The 16973-nt window shown below is 41.6% G+C and overlaps 1 protein-coding gene across 1 annotated transcript; it reads right to left on the bottom strand.

Annotated features, from left to right (window-relative positions):
* Positions 1 to 929: 929 nt before the first annotated feature.
* On the bottom strand, positions 930 to 10853 carry LOC135121741 (pre-mRNA-processing-splicing factor 8-like). Its single transcript, XM_064046021.1, has 45 exons — positions 10768 to 10853; positions 10587 to 10649; positions 10296 to 10474; positions 10093 to 10244; positions 9900 to 10035; positions 9744 to 9815; positions 9476 to 9646; positions 9246 to 9335; positions 9093 to 9177; positions 8867 to 9024; positions 8705 to 8819; positions 8578 to 8643; positions 8127 to 8513; positions 8000 to 8068; positions 7838 to 7946; positions 7516 to 7779; positions 7319 to 7465; positions 7115 to 7265; positions 6747 to 7062; positions 6567 to 6683; positions 6412 to 6500; positions 6229 to 6352; positions 5971 to 6166; positions 5693 to 5903; positions 5523 to 5634; positions 5388 to 5464; positions 5221 to 5335; positions 5027 to 5169; positions 4800 to 4963; positions 4445 to 4740; positions 4244 to 4379; positions 4050 to 4189; positions 3910 to 3986; positions 3774 to 3859; positions 3517 to 3711; positions 3184 to 3455; positions 2975 to 3115; positions 2691 to 2914; positions 2446 to 2628; positions 2296 to 2394; positions 2110 to 2232; positions 1765 to 2051; positions 1540 to 1703; positions 1391 to 1481; positions 930 to 1328 (listed from the first exon to the last, which is right to left on the bottom strand). The coding sequence occupies exons 1-45, from the start codon at positions 10790 to 10792 to the stop codon at positions 938 to 940; spliced, it is 7008 nt and encodes a 2335-aa protein (XP_063902091.1). The 5' UTR covers positions 10793 to 10853; the 3' UTR covers positions 930 to 937.
* Between the last annotated feature and the right edge of the window lie 6120 nt (positions 10854 to 16973).

The following is a 16973-nucleotide window of genomic DNA, read 5'->3' as shown; positions in this document are numbered from 1 at the left end:
ATATAGGACGGCAACGGAACTAAAACGATCCTCTACTTGGGCTACCCTCTTTTGAAGGCTCTCTTCTACGTTTGCTAATAAGCAAAATTCCTTTACTTTTCGTATAAATTCCATTCCACTAAACTTCCCAAAAATATACTTTAAGTTAAAAAAATAAAGACAAAAAAGCAAGCCTCAGGTTTATTAATTCTAAAAGGTGTTCAGTCGAAAGAATGCAAGAAGATTCCGTTAGTAAACCAGAAAGATACAAAGAGCATACGATCCATGTTTTCTCGTTATGCTAGATGTATAATTTTACTAAAAGTAAAAAGGAAATTAAATAGTAAATATACCACAAACTCGTCAAGGTTGACCTTGCTTAAAAAATTTATGTACATTTCTCTTGCCAAATTTTTAGCAACAGAGTGTACATTTAAAATTTGACAAATATGCTCAAATGACTTAAACTGATCTTGGTTTTTAACAAAATTTTGGTTACTTGTAGAGGCTTCCATAAGAGCTATATATTCAAAAAAGGCCAATCTCTGTTCTCCGGGAGTAGGTAAAAAAAACTATTTTCAAAAAACATTACAATCTAAAATCGCTTCAGTTTTTATTCCTTAAGAGTAAGTATCTAAGCAGTATCCAAGCACGTAAGTAAGCTCAGCAGCTCGAGAGCAGAAACCTCAAGGGAGCCTTAACGATTGGCGCGTAACGTTAAATTGGCTTATATTTTAGTGATTACACTTTACAAAGCGTATTGCCCAATCAGAACTAATCGTTATTGGTAATGTAATGGGTCAACTTCTATATGTATAAAACACGAGGCCAAATCAGAGTTAGTATATACTTTTCTAAAAAACAAAACGCTGGAGACACCCTTTTCTGCTTTATTATTTATATTTGATATATCATATTAGCTTCGTAAAAAAAAAGGGTAATGAAAGTTTTCATGCTTTTATTCGTATACATTTTCAAAATCCAAGTTTAAATCGTCTCGATTTTCAATTTTAGAAAAGTTGGAAAAGTGATCTGGACGGTGAACTTCGTGGTAATATTCTTTCGGATTAGCGAGTTGCAGATCATAGTCGATGGTGGGGTCATGCGAAGTGTGAAAGTTGTAGTTCCACGAGCCGAGCGCAGGTACCATGAAGAAGCCGAGAAAACGGTCGGAAAGGAGCATTTGGACATTCTCGAAAAAGGAAGTCAAGTAGCCTTGAATGTTCGAGGCATCGCGGCTACTCTTGCCCCACTCCAAGCCGGATGGGGTAATCTTATATGCAGAAAGCGAGCACGAGCCTTGCGTGAAGCTGCACGTCATGACTATCGCCTTCTCAATATCCCATTCCCTGCAAAAACCGCAGATATAAGACACAACAAGCACAACATCAAAGCAGAATGGAAAAGGCACGGATGCTCCGCAAGAATCTTCGAGTGGGTGGCTACGTCATGAGGATTTAGATACGAGCCTCCAGTCTCTTCCGGCTGGGTGTGGATCCAACCTACACAAGCCGCCAGTAAATATGGAGGGGACGAGAGCAAGGGAACAACAGTGAGAACCAAGCGGCTCCAAGTCGTCCAAATACTCGTTCTGCGGTAACTTATTGGGGAAGCGGACGGTCTGGTGGGTGCCGTACTGGGGCGGCATGACAATGCAGCGCACCTCGTAGACCTGCGGGTTATCGGGAGGATGCACGCCGTAGAGATACCCGCCAATCTGCGTTCTAACACCCGCCCAAAAATATAAGAGCTAAAGACGCAAAAGAGGGAGGCGGGGAGCCGAACCTCAGGTCGGCGACTATAATAAACTTCTTCAGTATATTCTTAGGGAGCACGTAGGTATAACCAGTCTCTTTCACGTTATCGCACAGCACATAGATATGATTGGTTCGGAGGTGTAGAAGAGTGGAGCTAATTGCCCGTACGCGCCAATCCGTTTTAGAAGAGAAGGTGCCTGACCACTGGGCGACGTTGGTGGTAACGAGCATTTCGTCGCCATGCTTATTAACAGTGCGTGTGGTTTTTAAGGTCAGCTGTCCCTGATCTTTCGTCTGCTTCTCAATTTCTGCAATCTGGCGGATGATAGGCAGTCACAAGATGTATGAACCAATCGGAAAAAAGAATCGATGCCTGTTGGCGCTGTTGAGAGGGCGCAGATATTTCCATCCCCAAAATGATATCGCGTATTTCTGATTGGGTTAAAGAAGAGACATTGACGTTGTTTTTCTTGCCGTAGTCGGCCAATATAAGATCCTATGAGCCAACCAATAACCTTCAAGTATAGAAATCAAAAGAAAGTGGATAATAAGCGAATGCCTTCAGCTGCACTTCCACATTCATCCATTCCTCATCAGTGAGCGTCGGCCACACGTGATGAGCCTCGGTAATAGTTGTCTTGTTAGGCTTCAAGATGACCTGCACGAACGCGTTAAAAAAGGTAAAAGGCAAATAGCAAGAGCTAGGCGCCTTCGCTTTGTCCGGGTTCACGTGGAGGGCCCGTAAAATAAGGATCAGCCTGGAAAAAGCCGTGTACGAGGAGATGCTCTTCAGCCAATCGTCATACAGGTTAAACAGAAGCATCTGCGGTTCCATCGCCTTGAGAATGAGATCACCGAACTTTTCGATCTTCAAACACGCCTGAAAGGGAAGCTGGAAGAATAAGCAAAAATTATCAGAAAAGAATGCAAAATGCAGCAAAATGGGCGTTGTGCCTGCAACTCGGATCCCTTAATAACAATGTTGGGGAAATCAAGCAAATGCACTTCCAGCGGGTCCAGCATGCCCGTCCTCGTCACTATAATTTGCTTGGGCTGCTCCTCAACAGGGCAAGAGCGAATGAGAGCGGCCACCTCCTCGGCCGTCTTCCACTTGGCCAACTGCCCCAAGCGCTTCTGGCCCGCCCAGACACTCGTGTGAATGATTTTCAAGTGCAAGCCTGCAATGCAAAGCACAGCGCTTCAATACAAATGGGGCCTCCAAAAATTAAGCAGACGACCTCCAGTGCGTGGGTTAAATATAAATATGGCGCCGTTAATGGGTTTGGTAGTCAGATTGCCTTCAAAAGTCTTGTGAATTGTCACACGGTAGACATTCGTATCATCAACGAACCAAATAATCTGATTGGAGAAGAGCTCGCCTAAAGAACAAAAGACGAGCGCGTGAGACAAACCAAACACCCGCAATTGACTGCAACACAGAGATAACCGTAATTCTGTGAGGACAGGTAAGGCTCGGTCGGCTCAGATGAGTAAAGCTGCAAGCTTTTCCGGATGCGGCTGCGAAGGACGTACAGTGCCGGATCGGCTTTCATGATCTTCGCCATCACGTTTTGTATAAGGGGCTTCGCGCCAGGAAACCAATTGCCGTAAGCCGAGTGCAAATTGTAGGCAAGATCAATGGCAATCAGGCAGCCAGTGCCGGACGGATACATGCTCATATTATCCATTGTATAGTCAAGAAACTTAGCTCGCGCATAGCTAACAATGAGCAGAGTCATGAAAATATAAAAGCACGTGTCGCCAGAGAGGCAAAAGCTACCGTTCAACATCGTGGGAGTCGTAGTCGCCCCACCGAAGTTGGACATCGAGCCAATATTTGGCTGTTGTGGTGCTATCCATCGTGTCTCTGCTGTCCGCCAGAAGCGAGGGTTTCGACACGTTCCACTTGTAGGAGGCAAACAGTAGAATGTCGGCGCACGAGCTGTTCATCTTATAAGACTTGCGGGGGTGAATGCTGGAGAAGACGTTCATAATAAAGGTCGGCTTGCCGAAAGCAAGCAAGCACAGTAGTGGCACCTCTCTTTCTGGACAGTTTCAATATCAAGCGGGTCCAACTCCTGATCGAACGCCTGACACAAGTCCATTACAATGCTTTCGTGTATCTTAAAAAAAAAGCTTAGAGACGAACAGGAAATAAAAAAGACAAATTTGCCTTCTGCCATAAGTGCGCCCGGAAAATTTGAATTAACGATATCTTGAGAGTGGGGATCTTGCCGTGCATAAAGATGCCTGCAGATATACCACGTGTGTCAGACAAGAGAGCAAAAGCAAAATGAGACGACGGGAACAAACCAGTCAGATCGAGCTGGACTTGAAAGCCCACATAGACATTTGCCCGGTTGATAGTGGGGGACCACCACAATGTGAAGCGGCGGTTGGGGATCTGGTTCAACCCCGATCGCTGGGCATTGGTGAGTTTCTTGTATTTCATACTTTTAAGCAAAAATAGTCTAAGTGCAGGCTATAAAAAGGGGTCGTCAGTCAACCTTTCCTCGAAGCCGCTGGCCTTCTCCCAAAAGAGACCCTCCCATGTGGGAAAGTAGGTGCCCTTAAAGAGCGTGTGCTCGAGGATTCCCTCTACGCCCCCGAGGGCTTGGATCATGTCCGTGCGGTAGTTGTTCACTAACAAATGGAAACAGACCATGTGATGCGCTACTCGGAGAAGAGGGGCCTCAAGACAGTCATACAATTCCAAAGTTTTCCATCGTGCCGCTGGTGAGTCCACCAAAAGGGGTTGTTTTTGAGGACCTGATACTGCTTGAAGTCGGTGCGGACGCGCCACCCCTTGTCGTACGCGAGGGTGTGTCTGTCCTTCTGAAATAGCGTGTTGATTCGAGGGATGCCCCTATCCCAGCTGTCCTCGAGATCTTCGAGGGTCAGATGCCTGTTTTGCTGGGCAGCCTCCTGTCTTTTCAAGGCGTACTCCGCCCAGACTCGCTGGGAGTCTATAAACTCGCTTTCCCAAGGCTGGATGTACCGGTATCTATCACGAGTCAATCATGTGGGTAGGCAGCGCGGCACACGCCAAGGCAGACGGCTTACAAGTTGGGAATCAGACAGTCTTCATCATGGCTCATGCCCGACCGAAAATGAGTGATCTGCGTCTCCGTCTGCTTGGACCAACGCAAATCTGACTGGGGAATTAGCACGTGGCCCATTGAAAGCATTCCCAGCCCACCCAGCTCTTTGGGTGTATAAAATACCACCTGCCGGAAAAAAAAGAGAGGTAAACCAATCGTGGCTGAGTATAAACGCGGCAACGAATGTACAGGAGGAAAGCGGGAAGGCATCTTTGAGTTAAGCCCAATCTTCACGCGAGTCTGGATTTTGTTCTCGCACTTCACAAGGAGATCCAACAACTCCGGCGTATTAACAGCCGCCTCCCGAAAATAGGTCATCAAGCCAATCAGGGCTGGTAAAAAAGTTAGTCACCAATACCAGCCAAAAAAAGAGAAGAAAGGACCCGTGTTCCACTTATTAATAATTTTTGTGAACGTGGTAGAGCCCGAGGCCATCAATATTTGCCGGACGCGATTGTTGAACTTCGCCATGCTGGCATCATCAACCCGTAAGAAAGCCTGAAAAAGCATGAAAACGGGAGCCCACAGGAAGAAAAAGAGGAGAATTTACTTGTGCGGTCCGCTCTTTTGTTACTTCGTTCTGCAAGTTCCACACGCCGTCGCGCTGAGACATTTCCTCGAAAGACGCTGCAAGCAAGATGCAAATGCAAAGGCGCCACAAATACAATATTCATGCCAAAAAAACCTCGACATTTGGGAAGAATACGGACTTCAAAGCCGCACATGTTGAACAGCAGCGACGGGTTGTCCTTGCTGTACACTGACACAAAGCTTTCGTCCCACTCGATCGTCGTCACCTTCATAGCAAATAAGGATCCGCACTTAAAAGATTCTCCATAGAATGTAAAAGCTCACAGCACGTGGGAGGCGGTTCTTCATGTCCCAGAAGACCGCACGGCCCAAGTTCACGTCATGCTTCATTAGCCGCATCCTGCAGTCCCGTGCCCAGCACTTCTTGTTGTTGTAGCCAACCACGTTCTCGTTGTTGGGGTCGGGATGGTCGGTTAGGAACCGCTGGATCAGATCCCGGCATTCGTCAGCAGTAAACCGGAAAAATATGTGCACTCTGTTGAGGCGGAAGATATCAATATGAGACACCATCCAACGGAAACAAAGAGATGGGAAAAAGAGACTTGTCGATGTATCTCGAATAGAGCCGGATGGGGTGCCTTGTTTCAATGGCCACAGATTGGTACGTAAGAAAGTCGTTGGGTAGCTGAGGCGGGCCGGCCATATCACTGGCCCGGTGCATGCCCGCAAGAAGAAGGTCAATGACAAGTCCGTAGTACTGAACAATGAACGAGGCGAACTGCAAGCCCCGGATAAGGCCTTGGCGAAATGCGTTGTGAGAAAAGGTATGGAGAGGCGGGGACGAAGGAGAGAGTACTTACCGTGGACGTTCGTGTGGTTCATGTCTTTGTAGTTTATGACGACGTTGTTCTTGGAAGTCATGTAGTCTGCAATGTTGTGATCGACGATGAGCCGAAGCAACGACCGCAGGAAGGTCAGCTCAACCTGTTGGTGGTATGGAAACGGATTAAGTGGGTGCCCAGGGATTGGCAACAAATACAAACTTTCTCGCATAGTCGACTCAAAGAGGTTTCAAGCATCACACTACACTCGCCCTCCGACGTCTCCCAGACATCCTGAAGGTTGTTGATCCCTGAATAGCCAATAAGCGCGCGGAGTAAATAGAAAGGTCAAAACACAAGGCGCACGAAACACCGACCCTGGCACCACTTGTAGACGAGCAACGGCGGGGGCTCGGTGTCAGCGGGTTTAATCCACGGGGGAAACAGTCTCCTCTTGTCGGCTTCGTACCACAAGTACTGGTCGAGGTATGCGTCTGCAGCGGAGCGGCGAAAGACTTACAGAAAGCAGGGCCAATGCATAACACGTGCAATCAAACCTGTAATTTTTTCGAGCGGCTCGATGTCGTAGACAGGGATAAGATGGCTGTAAAGATCCATAAATTCAATCCCGACCTCCTTGAAGTACTGCATAGTGAGGAGCTGGCGCTTGATGCGGGAGAGAGTCTCGTGCGGATTGTCGTAGGCCTTTTCGATCCAGCCAAGTTCCTCGCGCTGCTGCTGGTTTAAGCGGCTTTTCACGCTGTGCGCTTCCTTGAGGCCCTCCAAACAGAGAATCAAAAGTTTGGTGTCGTGTTTGTAGGAGAGAGGCGGAAAGGGAATAGGAGAAAACCGCCGCGACTCGAGCCAGTGGACCTAAGGGTAACGTAGTGAATAGAGAGGGGAGACGGAAAAAGATTCCACTAACGGTGGTGGTGAACATGGCTACGGCCTCCTCGGGAGACATGTACGGGCCGTCCTTGAGGTAGTTGTGCTGCCTCTCCTGCTCTTCCTTCAGATACAAGCGGGTCAAGCGCCCAAGATTCTTCTTGCAGACAGTTTTGTCAACTGTCGCGCCTCTGAGGCACAGAGATTAGGCCGCCCGGCAAATGCTGGATAGGCTAGGCAAAACCTTCTGATTCGCTCTCGGTTATAGTGCGACGTGTTTGTCCACCAGTCAGCCTTCATTTTGACATACCGTGAAATCATGTTTTCCACGGGGATGGGCATCCCAGGAACTTTCCAAGGAATATTAGCTTTCCAGCAACGCCAAGCCTCACTGAACGACTATTCATATATGAGAATTATAAAGAACACGTGGATGAGGACCTCAAGTGCTGAAGAATGGTCCTGGCCTTATTTTGGCGGATACCTTCTGGCATCATGTCCAGAATGTCATGCATAACAGAAAGCCTCAACTCCAAGTCGAAGTGCGATTCCACTCGTTGCTTGGTGATGGTTTTGGCGATGCCTTTGCTGTGGCGGCCTTCGAATTGGCGGGCAAGCAGATTTCCGAGCCAGCGCTCCAGCAGGGGGACTATACCGCGAAGAAAAAAGATCCAAACCCGCCATCCCGGCGCCCAGAAGCCACAACTGCCCAATGGAAAACAGTATAATAAGAGAAGCGAATCGGAAGGCGAGAGCATATTACCCGGGGCCCTTCCCCACGGCACCGGTGTTAAATCGGTAGTAAATGAGATGTTTTAAGTCCTTACACATGCGAATTTGGCGCATGAGTTTGTACTTGTAGCGGTACATGCCTGCAACGAGCATAAGGAAACACGCGGAGGTGGGGGAAAGACAAAAGAGCAACCCGTTAGCTGCCCCACGTGAGCAAATATGTATTGAATGCCGTCTGCTAGCTGAAAGGCATCCACGTTGCCTGCGGTAGGCACTCATCTAGCGAGAGTTGCGCAATGTTAATGTATATCGATCGATACCGAGGCGAAACTGGACGTTGGAGTCGACCACGAGCTTGGTGAGGCGAAGAATTTCCCTGCAGAGGTGGAAGGCGTTTCCGAAGCGTGACTTTTTGCGCTCTTTTGTGGTGAGTGTCTTTACAGGCTTCAGATTGAAGTTATAGTCCAAATGCAGATAGTTGAGGTTCTTCCGGTGTATCAGAAGATTCAGCATGTTGTAGCCCTGCCGGCAGATCTGCAGCCCAGCCTCTACCCAATCCAATTCCGTCGTCTGGAAAAACTTGGTGGCCTTGAAGGAGCGAAACAAGAAGCGTTTGCGAAGAGCCTTCGGGTGGCGCCGCTTCAGCTCGTTCAAGACGAAGCATTTAAGCAGCTTTTGGTACGACAACCGGACTTTCACGGGATGCCCTGCGCACGTGCACAACGAAAAGGTAACACAACGTGGTGGACGGATACAATAGACAAAAGAGACCGAGGGGCACGTGCTCCTTGTACCACGACTTGACGAGGGGAATATCTACGGCCCTTCGAGTGAAGTCTGGAACGTAAGCGAGTCAGAAGGAGCGCCAAGCAAGCAGGATATAGAATATAGTAGTCACCGGAACGAAGATTGAAGGGGCGCGGCGACCAGTAGATATCGATGCCGCTGGCCGTTCTGTCCGTGTAAAGAGGGACGTCGGAAAGAAGCGCTTCGAGGCTAGGCGGCAACGACCACTGCAGAGTAGTCTTTAAAGTAAAGAAAAAAGAAAAAAAAGAAAAACACGAATGTCTTCCTCATCAGACTCGAACTCAAATTCGGGAGTCTTCACTTGAAGCGTATTCCGGTGGGAAATAGGATTTATAAGCGGATCAAAGTAAAACGCAGGAAGATCCGGATCTTCAGGGTTAATGTAAAGAACGTTGGGAGTGTGGTACCACCCTTTAATAATAATAATAATAATAATAATGTTAATAATAATAATAATAATAATAATAATAATATAGAACCAATATGAACTTTCCGGGGGCGGCTGTTATATAAATGAGGAAACGCAATTTTGTATTCTGTGCGTATCTGGTGGCGTATAATAATCTACTCACAACATAGATATTACTATAAAATATTTACAGAAACTTTTCTTAAAAAAATACTCAACCAACCTTGTTAATGTCGTTGAACTCGTCCCAATCTTCTTGCCCAGGATCAATGTCACGGTACAAAGGCTCAAATTTCGGCCCTCCAGGAATCGCCTGAACAATAATTAACGGCTATATAAAAATTTGTAGAGATGCAAAATAAATAATATACTCTAAACTAAAAAAAAAGGTAAATTAAATATTATTTAAATACTTATATTATTATTAAAATAAACATTATTACTGCCACTAACCATATTCAAGGCCTTTGCAGTAAAAAAGGATTTCAAATCAAACAAATAGAAGTAGTTGTCGTCGGAGAAATCCGAGAGTAACTGAAAAGCTAGACGCCTCAAGTTAGACATAATAGGAAGTGTCAAATGCCACTTTCGATAAGTTCCTCCATTAACAAACTTCGTATTTATCTATTCATAATAAAAAAGATTATAAGTCTCTAAGAAGAGTTAAATTAATAATTTTAACTTTGATTAGCTAAAAAATTATTGTTAAAAAAAGTGAAACCAGAGGCTTTGCATCATAAAACCAGTCGTACACGGCTGCATCATCTTCTTCATCAAGTTCCATGCATATCGCCTAATGTTAAAGAATGTATAATAAAAAGTTAGAAGGAATGCATAATTTTTTTTTTAAAATTCATATAAAAAGGGTAAAGCCAACCTCCAAAGGCTCCACGTCCAGAACATTGTCACCATAATCTAAAGGGGGCTCTTCATCATCAAAAGGAGGAAACCGCATCCGTTTAAAATGTTTACGATCCTTTTTTTCTCGACGCATCATAATCCACATAGTCCCCCTAAAAACAGAAAAAAATATAAATATTAATTTTCTTATAAATAATATTTACTAGAACCATTGAGCGATGTATACGGGCTCTATTACCCAAGGAATTTCATTTATAAACGTGATGGCGCCAGTCACGTGGTATAAAACTTTACATTCTTTGACTTGCTCCCACGGCATGGGAAGATTTTCAAGAAGTTTAAGAACGGCGTGGGGGATGTACTTATATAACAAATTTATACACTTTATTAATAAAGATACCCCAAAAATTACTTTCAAGGCGCCGAGGTAAATGCGTTTATCGTGACGAAATTTTCTACTGGACATATCGCCGTGACTTTTTATAATAGTTCGGATATGCTCAGGAGGCATATCCTCTTTTTGTGCTTCCACAAAACCAAATCGGCGTTTTTCACTGTAACGTTTAATCTGAAGCTGTTGCCATTTTTTGGCTAAACAATAAAGGATAAAAAATGATAAGGTCATAAAAAAATAAACAAAAAGAGTTTATATGCTTTCGGTAATATATATAAATATATAATGAATTTTAATAAAACTAAGTACCTTTCTCTCGAAGAGCTTCCTCCTCTTCCGTCATTTTAAAGGAATTACCCGGGGACTCGGTACCTAGTTACAGAAAATATTATTAACTTGCAGCCAAAATTCCTAGCACCACAAAACTTTCATTATAGTATAGTCAATAATATATTTTAATTTAACTATATCACTAATAAAAAGTAAAGACCTGGTGGCTGTAGATCTGGTCCCATTAACAAATAATATTTAAAGTATTACAAAAAAAACAAACAAGACGTTAAAAGTAGGCACACGAAATCGCGCTGTGCTAGTCGAAGTGAGAAGCTACGCGCCGCTCCTAATTTTTCAACAATTACCAATCGTTGCTTCGCTGAACAAGCGAGTGTCGTTCCGGCGTGTCTAAGGCCTTTATATTATAGCTCTATACTATGGTGATTAATTTCTGGTGAGGGCCTTTCTTGCTTTTGAACATAATTTGTTTAATTACTATATATAAAGTTATATATAATATTTATGATATAATGCAACAGTTTTTGTAATATTTGAACTATATATTAATGTAGTTAACTATAAATTATTTTTAAAAAAAAATTTGAAAGGTATCCTCACTTAACTTAGGTTTTATTAATTAATATGTTTTGGTTCTTTTAGTTTTTATTAGTTAATAGTAAATATTTATATTTATTGTGTATAAACTAGCATTTCTTTTTCGTCTCGTCAAGAGGCATCTATAAAAAACTTATTTAACGGACTTCTACACTTCCAACCTAGCCGAGGACAAGGCTGGCAGCGGTGCTGCCCGTATCTCTAGGTGACACGGGTCTTATGCCTAAGGCTGCTTCTCCCTGTGGTGGTTTTTAGCGGTTTTTCACATGATAGGCCGGATGGCGGGGTTTCTGGCTCGATATTTTCCGCGTTTCTCGGGACATCTGTAGAGCTCTCTAAAGGGCGTACACTAGTGGGCACTCGTGCTTCACGCCTGCGGAAGAGGGGATACAGATATAGCGGCTTAAGGTCTGAAGAAAACCGACCGTAGTGTGCTAATAACAAAAAAAATCTAGTCTACAGGTGCTTATTTACTGTGCCCCAAGGGAGGTTCTAATAAATTTTTTTTCTAAACATTGTATAATAGTAGTATACCTTGATATATCCGGCGCTATACTGTTTTTACTTATACACTTAAAGATAACAGTTTTGACCATACTATAACCTCAAAGTAAGTTACATACACTTTCTTAATTTTTTTTAATGAAAACCTGGTTAAAAGTTACTTGAAACCAAGTGTAAAAGTTTAGCGATTGCCTCGTTTGTACTTTACGCTAACTTTTGTAAGACCTATTAAACTTTTTGGTGTCTATTTGTTCTAGTACTAATTATTATATTACGTGCAATTTTACTTAAAATCGTAGATTATATTCGTTATATTTTCAGTTAGCGCTTCGTCCTTTTTTTTAGTGTAAAGTTTTTAAAAATTTTTAAAGTAAATTTTGTTAGCAATAGTTTTACCTTAAAACTTAGGATATTGTTTACTTTACGTCGAAGTTTGTTCTAAGATATCTACCGCTGTATATTATCGAGAATTTACCCAAGTTTTTCTTATAATACATAAAGTACTTGAGAAAGTTTTAATAACGTCCGAGCTGTATATTTACGCCCATACAGGATGCATTATTACATGTCTCTATAGTAGTAACCTCCGAATATATTTTTTTTTCATTTTATTTTTTCAGATTTAGTTCTTTCTTTAAGTAGCTTAAAAAGCCTTGTTTTTTGACCTAATAGACTTTGTTTTTTAGGGAGTGTAAAAAAACTTAGCCCTTCATGTCTGTCACTACCTAAGGCACTTTTAAGGTCTTTTAAAAGCGTGATCCTGGGGTGGGAGTCTTCCATTTCGACATTATAGCTATGTTTCGCCAAACTGCCAATAATGGATCTTTGATAGATGCTACATCGATGGATTCAACCCAATGAAGGAGTTGCTAGTATATGCATCTCGCTCAAAATGAAAGATAAAAAAGTGCACGCAGCACATGCTGCAACTCGAGCGAGTTGTAAAGGCTCCGCTCTCATAGAAGGATGGCGGCGATTCTATAGTATATACTAGTCTCTAACACCATTGTATTTGTATATTTCTGTAGAACTTATCCTATATCAGGAGTAAACACACTTTTAGATCTCTGAAAGGTTACAAGGACCCCATTCTACAGGGTCCAAAAGCTTACCTGTATCTCATATACAGATAGAATTTTTGCATACTATTAAAACACTAATAGGATAGGCCCAGTTTCAAGCTAGTTTATCAACCCTAGAATCAAGGTCATTAGTGTTACTTAAGATTACTCCATACATTATCCTCTTAACTACGGAAGTTAGATTCAGTGCTTTCCTTGCTTTTGTTCGCGACTCTTCACTAAAGATGCAGTACCTAACCTAGCTTAGTCCCGGCCACGATTCCCCTCATCAAGAATAAGAATTGAACAAGTTAGATACACTGCATGCCCCGCCCAGACTCCTTCAGATTCACGTAGAAAGTTACTACACAGATCTAGGGCAAATGCAATCCGGCTAGTATACCAACAACAGATATTAGAGCCAAGTACAGTAGGATGCTAACTAAAAGAAGTTACCATAGAGGGTTATTAATCAGCTCTCTGTGGTCACATAACTTTAGGGAGGCCGTTCAAGCTTAAATTCCCCGTTTATACTTATTTGTGTAGAACTTGGGATCAAGAACTTGTAGTCAGACGTCTTAAAAGTAAGGGCAAGGACGTAAGTCTCTATTATCCAGCTTTTATTGTAGTATAACTAGGTTGCATTAGGTATTATCATTGCTGCTTAAGGGTATGACAGCTGATTGAACAAAGCAGTAAAAGAAAAGTAAATTATCTCAAGTAGGACCATTTAAATAAGGAAAAAAAAATTACGCCAGATTTGTAGATACCAGAATAATATTTCTTTCAAATGCTCAACAAGGTAAAATACAACCTGGTCCTCCCAAGCCAATGCCAAAATGACCACCTAAAGGGACTAGTCAATATACTAGCTTGCTACAAAATACTGAGTTGGTAAGAACACATTCGCTCTTCACATGCTGGTCTAAACTAACTAGGCTAAGTATATTAGTGTCGGGACCGTCTGGGAATAACTAAAAAGGAATTAAATTGTTCTTTCTACCCCCAAGGTTATACCAAAATGTTTCAATCCGGGTTTGACTATGACCTAATAACGTAGCAGCTTTAGGTAAAATGAATTTAATTCCCTACTGAGACCTTGAAAGACCAGGTACTGGTAAAACTCACTGAATCGGCTACTAAAAAGATCAATAATAGTACGAACTCTATCTCAACTATAACCGTTTCTCTCCAGTTTAGCTCGTTTCACTAGTTGTTTGTAGGATTAAAAGAGGGAATAGCCTAGCTATGCGTTGCTATTTCGAATTATTGATATTGCTGATCAATTAAGACAAAAACCAGAATTTATCCATGCTATTGCAATACCTCGTATCTACTCCCATAGAATCAACATCATCACAAGCATAAGCCGGAGAACTTTACTTAACTTATTATAACTAGTAGCTCTGTCAGTTTTATGCTAAATGCCATAGGATCACCACATAGAGTACTTACGCCCAAATCACTAAATAAAGAAACCTTCACTCGGTATCGTATCAAGAAGAAAACTACAGACCTAGTCCTACTAATAAAGGATATAATTCGAACTTGCATTACTTACCCTACAGCTGTGTTTTAGACTCCACGGAATCCCTCCAGAGTCAGAAAGACTGACGTATAAACAGGCCAGGTTTAATTACTACAGGTTAAAATGACCCTTTCCAAATAAAGTTAGTATTCCAAGTCAGTGGGTGTTAAGACTTTCTGCAATATAAATAATAGTTAGAATCTTAAAAAACATAAGCCTGCATTAGCATGATACCGAATTCTAGATAAAAAAGAAAAAATTAAAAGCAGCCAAGGCATGTTCGGACTCATACTCAATAGATTAGAATGTTTATACAAGCTTCTGTAAAAGTCTGGAACAATGATTTGCAAGAGCTAAAAGGTAGTGTCATTATTGCATGATCTTAAGCCTAGGCTTATTTTCCTTGCAGCACAACCAATAATCTCCATCGGGACCACTAACCTATCTAATACCATAAGAGTTGAGACAGAAAAAGTTGACCAAGAAATTAAACCCTTGGGGCCTGAAACCGAAGATTTTTAACGCTCAATCAGACAAAGGAAAAGGGTCCTATAGCTACTACTAATTGAGAAGTCGGATTATAAGCAAAAAGAACAAAGCATGTACATTAGTAAGTACTAAGAATAAATATAAAGATAGTATAAAAGACAGGTGAGACGTTAATATCTTGGCTCATTTTGCAAACTTTGTTAGTTAACCCCTTTTAGGTTACTGGTTACTATGTTTACCACTTGGCGCCTAGGTTCAGTTTGCAAGAATAGGTCTATGTAATTAACCCTAAAGGACAGGCTCGGTCTCTGAAACAAACTCCGGAAAGTTTGAGTACCATATTCTGAAGGATTAGGCAGCAGCCAACCAAATATAAAAAAGTGGTAAATTTAGTTACCAGTAAGCGTAAAACAAATCCATTTTAAGCCCCAGAGTTTTGCCCGTTAAAGATTTAAGAAGTAGGCCAAAATAGTTCAAAATGACCAAAGGAAACTTAAAAGCAAGTCGAGTTAAACCCAAGTCCGCCCCCAAAGTTAGAAGAGGGTTAGACAGCTGTTTGGGTAGACCTGGAATGAAAGTGAGTTTGCTGCAAGTAAATTCTTCTAGTATAGTCAATTCCTATTTATTGATACTCGTTTTAATGTAACCTGGTCTCACTTGTAGGAGGAACAAAGGCAAGTATCGTTACACTAGTGGAGTGAAGTTTAAGCTTAGACTGCCAGGGGAAGGCTCCAGACAGAAGGGATTAAACCCCATCAAAAAGATAAACCTGGTTACAGCCAGCCTATAGAAATAAGATATTTTTTTAATTACAACTAAAGAACTATAGGGCTCACATGCTGATAAATAATTAACCTATAAGGGGTGTTATAGGCAGAAATTCTACTTAGTAGAAAAAAATAACGAACTAACTAAAAACGTTAGCTAATGAAATGTTCCACTAAAGTAGAACAAAAAAGAGGACTCATTTCAACTATGTTAGGATTTCATTCCTAAAATCGGGATATGCATCCTCTTGCAAGCTAAGAAAATGTTAGATTTTTTAAAGTTTTTTAAATAATTTTTGCTTTTAACAATTTTTCTTCCACGGGCATATTAAATGGTTATCACTAGGGAGCCTTGTAAAAATAAATCCAGTTGTTTATCGCCCTTACAACTTTTCTTAAACAAAATTTCCTATGCGGATTGTAAATTTTGTTTAAACCAACTGTATTAAATAAATTCGATCGATTTGAAAATAAGTCTGTATTGCTGGTCTTTTTCAAGACTTTCCTCGTCGTCTCTGGATATCATGGTGGAAGTTTTAATGGACTTGGTTATAAATCCTGTAACCCTAAGAAATTTGTTGCGTTGTAGAGTTCTTCTCTTGGAAACTAAATTAAGTATCAGGTTTTTTAACATTTTTATGATAAATAACAGATTTCATTGTCTTAACATTTACTTTTAGAGTTACCTTTGCAAAATTAATGAGGCAGAAATCCATATTCAAATGGAAATCTTAAAGTTTACTTGTTCACCCTATTATTTATTTTTAATAGTGGGTAGAAGGTTTTTGCCTTCGAGTTTTGAAAGGATTTTATCCCAAAAAACAAGTTTTAATATCAGGTCATTATTTGTAGTTTGTAGTTTTGTTACAAACACATCTATTTTGATAATTTAGGTTAATTTAATTATATATATAATATTTATATAAATTAACTGTGAAGAAAGCAAAGAGTAAAATGTGCCAAAGTAGCGAAGTACAAGTTACGGTAAAAAATAAAAGTAAACTGCGCAAAATTTTGGTCCACTTTTTTATTTTTAATTACAAACGTTGCCACCCTATAATAAGACCTATGGAAGGCTTTTCGCTAGCTTTATTGTACTTTCCCGAAGAAGTAGTGTAACTATATTTTAAAGGCCTGAGGGATGCTAAAAACCCACATCCAAAAGGGACGGCCACGGGTCCAAAACCTAATTTATATATTTTCTAATATTTTAGAGTTTGAAATATTTGAAACTTTTTTAGAATTTAAAGTAAACTTTATAAACTTTCAACAAGGTTGACTGGGAAATACCATAGGAGTAAGAGGGCAGCACCACAATTGTTAAAAACGAAGTACTGATATTACCACTTGGGGTAAGCGCATTATACGAGTCCACTCAAGTTGTCACGCCTCGAGCGCCCAAATTTTCGCCCCCTCTTGTTTTCGTCTCAAAAAAAAAAAGAATTGCGTTCGTAGATAG

The sequence above is a fragment of the Zophobas morio genome, unplaced genomic scaffold (genome assembly GCF_036711695.1).
Source record: "Zophobas morio isolate AGI-343-1 ecotype UQ-CSIRO unplaced genomic scaffold, CSIRO_AGI_Zmor_V1 ptg000686l, whole genome shotgun sequence".
NCBI classification, from domain to species: Eukaryota; Metazoa; Arthropoda; class Insecta; order Coleoptera; family Tenebrionidae; genus Zophobas; species Zophobas morio.
Note: the sequence above shows the minus strand (reverse complement) of the source record. Positions and strands in the feature narration are given on the sequence as shown.

What these genes read in the sequence shown, in the direction of transcription:
- LOC135121741 (XM_064046021.1), bottom strand. Translation starts at nt 10,792, where the DNA reads ATGGGACCAGATCTACAGCCACCAG. An exon ending in CCCCTTCAATCTTCGTTCCG is followed by an intron (nt 8,644 to 8,704) that starts GTGACTACTATA and finishes CTTACGTTCCAG; the next exon opens with ACTTCACTCGAAGGGCCGTA. An exon ending in GCCGTGGGGAAGGGCCCCGG is followed by an intron (nt 7,780 to 7,837) that starts GTAATATGCTCT and finishes TCCATTGGGCAG; the next exon opens with TTGTGGCTTCTGGGCGCCGG.